We start from the raw sequence: 6,469 nt of genomic DNA on the forward strand, positions 1-6,469 counted from the left end.
CTATTCAAACAAGTCATCGATACGAGAAAACGGATACTTGTTCTTGATGGTGACTTTGTTCAACTGGCGGTAATCAATGCACATCCGCATAGTCCCATCCTTCTTCTTCACAAATAATATTGTTGCACCCCAAGGCGATACATTGGGTCTAACAAGCCCCTTTGCTAACAACTCCTCAAGCTGCTCCTTCAACTCTTTCGGAGCCATACGATACGGTGGGATAGATACAGGCTGGGTTCCTGGAGCCAAATCAATATAGAAATCAATATCCCGATCCGATGGCATGCCAGGAAGATCAGAAGGAAACACATCGGCGAACTCTTGAACTACCAGAACTGAATCAATCATCGGAGACTCTGCGGTAGTGTCCCAAACATATGATATATAAGCCAAACACCCCTTCTCGACCATATGCCGAGCCTTCAAGAAAGAGATAACCCGACTAGATGTATCAACTGTGGAACCCTTCCACTCCAACCTCGGCAACCATGGCATTGCCAATGAAATAGTCTTGGCATGACAATCTAGGACGGTGTGATATGGAAATAACCAATACATGCCTAGGATGACCTCAAAATTGATCATATCAAGCAACAGGAGATCCGTTCTAGTCTCAAAACCACAGAATATGACCACGCATGATCGGTAGATCCGATCCACAACCACAGAATCGCCCACAGGAGTGGACACATGAATAGGAGTGCCCAAAGGCTTAGGAGAAATAACGAGGAATCGAGCAAACAAAGATGATACATATGAATAAGTAGACCCTGGATCAAATAATACCGAGGCATCTCTACCACCAATGGAAATAATACCTGTGATGACGGCATCTGAGGCCAATGCATCTGGCCTAACCGGAAGGGCATAGATTCTGGCTGGAGCACCGGCTGGCTGGCCTCCACCTGACTGAGTAGTAGCTGGCTGACCTCTCCTTACCTGACCTCTATATCTAGGATGGCCCCTACTAGTCTGCCCTCCACCTCTAGGTGGCGGGGCAGCCGGTGCTGAAATCATAGGCTGCTGACCCTGCTGTATTGCCTCGCCTCAAAGCCTGGGGTAGTATCTCCTCATATGACCAAGGTCTCCGCACTCGAAACAACCCCGCGGTGCGGCGGCCTGCTGCCCTGATGGCTGACCCTGATGGCCTATAGACCCATTAGAAGAAGTCTGAATAGCCGGTGGACGGTATGAACTCTCCGGCATAGCACTGAAATAAGGATCAGAAGAACCCTGAGGACCTGAATACCCACTGGAGGAACCCTAAATGGTTGGCGGGCGGTAAGAACTCTCTGGCATGGTGCTGAAATAGGGGCGCGCTGGAGCACCCCGGGCAGGTGGTGGTGCTGAACATGGGGGCCTGCTAGGCTGACCCCTCCCAAACTGACCTCTACCCCTAACTAGGGAACCTCTAAACTCTCCGGAGAATCTAGCCCTCTTATCCTACAGCATCTACTCTCTACCCATCATACGGTAGCCCTCAATCCTCCGAGCAATCTCCACCACTAGCTGATAAGGAGTCCCCATCTCCACCTCTCGGGCCATGTTGGCCCTAATGCCAGAATGCAACCCTGCAACGAACCTCCATACCCTCTTTACGTCAGTAGGGAGTATCATCAATGCATGGCAGGATAACTCTGAAAACCTCGCCTCATAGTCGGTCACCGACATCTGACCCTGCTCCAGCTGCTCGAACTGATATCGTAGCTCTTCCCTCTCAAAGGGTGGAATATACCTGTCCAGGAATAACTGTGTAAACTGACTCCAAGTGATGGGAGGAGAACCTGCTGGCCTACCAAGAATATAGGACTGCCACCATCTACGGGCCTTGCCCTCAAGCTGAAAAGTAGTGAAGTCAACCCCATGCGACTCCAATATCCTCATGTCATGCAGTCTGTCCCTGCACCTATCTATGAAGTCCTTGGCATCATCATGATGCTCACCCCCGAAGATAGGAGGGTGAAGTCTAGTCCATCTATCCAATAACTTTTGCGAGTCACCGTCCGTAGCTAGTTTGGGCTAGGGCACCACTACAACAACTGGTTGGGCCTCATCTGCGGGTAGTGCACTCGGAGTCTGATACACTGCAGCTACATGTCTAGGAGCCTGAGCAGTAGGGGTCTGTGCTCCCTCTCCTACATGTGATGTAGCTGGATCCGCTGGAAATAAACCAGCCTAAGTCATAGAATCCATGAACCGCAGCATACGGCTCATGACCTCCTGAAAACCTGGTGCCATCATAAAGTCTGCCGAGGTAGGCTCATCTGTGGGCACCTCGCCCTACTCCTCGATGATAGGATCTCTCGCAAGATCTTCTGGTAGTACTATTGGGATAACTCTGGGACGCCCTCATCCCCTACCTCGGGTCGGTGCCCTCCCCCGGCCTCTACCTCAGCCTCTCACAAAGGGGGGAGCAGCTCCTCCCGACTAGAACATCAGTCGTGCGTGTCCTCACCATCTGTGAGAGAATACAAGAGGGAAATTTAGTATACCAACTATTGCATGATAGGAAATTAATAAAGAGTAGTTTTCTTAACACCATATAACCTCTCAAAGATAAATACAGACATTTCCATACCGATCAGCAAAACTTTATTAGGTTTGCCTATGACTTGTGAGACTTACGTGAACCTAGTGCTCTGATACCATGTTGTCACGACCCATCTCCATAACAGATCGTGATGGCGCCCGACACCGTTGTCTGGCAAGCCAACGCGGAAGTATTAGTAAATTCTTACTCCCTCCGTTCCAATTTATGTGAACCTGTTTGACTGGGCACGGAGTTTAAGAATAAAATGAAGACTTTTGGAATTTATGGTCCTAAACAAGTCCAAATGGGGCCCAGAGTATTTGTGTGGCTATAAAAGCTTCTCATTAAGGGTAGAGTTGTAACTTTAAGCTAAATTGTTACCAAATTTAGAAAGGGTTCATTCTTTTTGGAATGGACTAAAAAGAAAATAGGTTCACATAAACTGGAACAGAGGGAGTATTTTACTTACCCAAATAATTACGACATTTTTCTTAATTTCCAATTAAAAACAGGTGATAATATGCAATATTCGATAATAATTATACAACCCAAAAGAAATGTCTACTAATGTGTGTGCCAAGACGTGGTGTCACAAGTTGTGGGCAACTACTAAAATATACAAAAGAATAAATCCATCCTACTGTCCGAAATAGAATAGACAACAAAAATAAATAAAGAGAGACTCCATCAAGCTGCTGAATGGCACAGGAAGGGGAAGCTCACCGTGGAAGTCTCGGACTATGAATTAGGGGCGCGCACCAGACTGATAGCCAAATGTACCTACCTCAGATCCTGTACAATTAAGTACAGAAGTATAGTATGAGTACATAAACAATATGTACCCCGTAAGTATCCCGTCTAATCTCGAAGAAGTAGAGACGAGAGGCCGACTTGATACTTACTAAGGTCAAATAATATAATGAAGTATTATGCTAAGCATGGGAGTCACAAATAATCAACAGTTTGTAGCAAAAGGTAATAAGTCATATTCTTGACAATTTTACAATCATCCATTTACATTTCAAATATTTAGCAGATCAAGTCATGGTTCACATGGTCGACGTCCCAATCCAACAGAAAATAAACTGTGCACTACCAGAGGGTCGAATGGCGCGAACCATAGATGCATCTATTTCTACCGAGGTGATCGGCCCGATCCACAAATATCAATTAATATCAATAAAACACATGAAGGAGCATTTATTTTCAAACAAATTCATATAAGTGTCCAACAAGTGTATACATTCGCTTATATTCCTTTCCAAGTCTCTAGCATACCCTAAGTGATCACATTAGCAAGAAAATATAGAGACATTCACAATATAGCATGGTACGGGTCCTAAACTACCCAGATAATTAATATAATAGTAGCTACGCACGGACTCTCGTCACCTAGTGCGTACGTAACCCCCGCATTTAGTAGCAATTATTCAATTATTATACCTATGGGGACAATTCCTTCTTACAAGGTTAGAAAAGAGACTCGCCTTGCTCCAAAGTGCACTTCCAATACCAAGAACGAGTCCGAACTCTCAATTTGGAGCTGAACGATCCAAAACTAGTTAAATGAGGTAGGAACTAGTCAATATAAGCTCACAAGATCAAATTCTAGCTATTTAAGCAATTTCCCAACCCTTAACACAAGTTTCCTAAAATCCGACCCCGGGACCACGTGCCCGGATTCAGAAATTTCTCGAAGGAAGTTGTCCTCTATCACCTAAGGATCAATAATATATGATTTCTAATTCATTTCATAACAAATTTAGTGGTTAAATCTAACTTTTGTCAAAACCCTAGGTTTTGCTCTACCTAAGACATAAGTATTAGACTAGGAATAGGTGGGAGAAACTTACCTCAAGATGCTAGGTCGAAGTCTTCTCTCAAAAGCTCCCAAAATCGCCAACAGAGGAGTGAAAAGTGACAAAAATGACTTAGAACCTGTATTAAATGAAGCTCACTGCTTCAGCAATTTCTGCATCTGTGGTCAAGGGACCGCATCTGCTGTCCCGCTTTTTCGAGAAATTGTACGCACCTGTGGAACCTGCCAAGCGGGCTGCGACCGCTTCTGCGGTCTTGAAGCCACTTCTGTGGCTTGGGAGTCGCTTCTACAGTTTTGGCCTGGCCTACCCTAGGCTGCATCTGCGATAGGTGGATCGCTTCTGCGGTCTCACACCTGCGGCTGACCAATCGCAGGTGCAGTTATGATAGAAGCAGATGCTTCAGCACTCCTCAAAAATTCCAACTTCACTCGAGCCTCGTCCAATTGATGCTCGGGGCTCTCGGGCCTCGCTTGAACATACCGACAAGTCTAAAATCATGAAATGAACCTACTCGAACCTTCGGAACGCCCGAAACAATGCTAAATCTAAGAATCACCCCCTAAAATCAATTGAATCCAATTTATGAACTTCAAGTTCTTAATTTTCCTCTAACGATCCGAAACGCCTTTAACTACTCGAATTGACACCAAATTTTGCGGGCAAGTCTTAAATGTTATATTGGACCTATACCTGGCTCCAGAACCAACATATGAGCCCAGTACCCGTGTGATCAACAATTATTTAGTTTCTTTAAATCCTTAGAATTTCAGTTTAACAATTTCTAATAAAAATTCATTACTCGGGCTAGGGACCTCGGAATTCGATTCCGGGCATACGCCCAGGTCCTATGTTTTCCTACGGACCCTCCAGGACCGTCAAAACATGAATCTGGGTCCGTTTGCTAAAAATATTGACCAAAGTCAAACTTAGCCTTTTAAGAAAATCTTAAGGAATCAAATGAGCATATTTCAACCCAAATCCTTTCAAATTCCCGAACCAACCATCCCCGCGGGTCGTAAATGAGTTAAAGTAAGTGCGGGAAGTTTTATTTAGGGGGACGGGGTTCTAAAAGGCAAAACGACCAGTCGGGTCGTTACATCGCACCTGCGACCTTCTGCTGCCTCACTCCTTTGGCCGCGTTTGCGGCTTACCTCCCGCTTCTGCAGGCACGCACCTATGGTTCCCACTCCGCAGGTGTGATTACATAGCAGAGATCAGTCTTCAACAACCTTCAAACTTTAAAACTTGGTCCATTAATCACCCGAATTCAACCGAAGGTCCCCAGGACCTCAATCAAACATACCAACAGGTCTTATAACTCTATACAAACTTAGTCGAATCCTCAAATCACCTGAAACAACATCATAAACACGAATTACACACGGATTCAAGCCTAAAAAACTTTGAAATTTCCAAACTATACAAACGACATTGAAACATATCAAATAACATCTGATGACCTCAAATTTTGTACAAAAGTCATAAATGACACCACGAACCTACTCCAACTTCAAGAATCGGAATCCGACCCCGATATTAAAAAGTTCACCCTCGGTCAAACTTTCTAAAATTCTAACTTTTTTCAATTTTAGCCAAATTCTACTATGGACCTCCAAATCACAATTCAGACACACTCCTGCGTCTAAAATCACCTAATAGAGTTAAAGGAACTATCAAAATTCAAATCCGAGATCATTTACACATAAGTCGACATCTGGCCGACTTTTCTAACTTAAGCTTTCAATTAAGAGATTAAGTGTCTCAATTCACTCTAAAATCTCTCCGGATCCGAATCAACCTATAAGGCCCCGAAAAATTTCGCTAAGTAATTTAGGATCGCAAGGTGCCACGTAGGCTATTATAATATTTTATGTGCTATTAACATGGTAGGCATCAATTGGATTTGGTAAACAAGTGTACAAGTCTTATAGTAAGTAATTTGGGGTCCAAGGAAGGGCTTAAGTCTAAGTCAAACTGGAAAATTTCGTAATAGGCTAAGATTCCAAATGCGTTTGCACTAGTCCATACTTTAAACGAGCATATCTAAATATGTATAAGGTATTATGTGATTAATAACCTATCAAATGAAAGGTTTTTGAGTCTAGTTTCCAACTCTTTA

The 6,469-nt window shown here is 44.1% G+C and overlaps 1 protein-coding gene across 1 annotated transcript; it reads right to left on the reverse strand.

The window, feature by feature from the left end:
- On the reverse strand, positions 1–1,017 carry LOC138877966 (uncharacterized). The gene has a single exon (XM_070157615.1). It carries the CDS (start codon positions 1,015–1,017, stop codon positions 1–3), a length of 1,017 nt encoding a protein of 338 aa, XP_070013716.1.
- Between the last annotated feature and the right edge of the window lie 5,452 nt (positions 1,018–6,469).

Source organism: Nicotiana sylvestris, chromosome 9 (assembly GCF_000393655.2).
Source record: "Nicotiana sylvestris chromosome 9, ASM39365v2, whole genome shotgun sequence".
Lineage (NCBI taxonomy): Eukaryota > Viridiplantae > Streptophyta > Magnoliopsida > Solanales > Solanaceae > Nicotiana > Nicotiana sylvestris.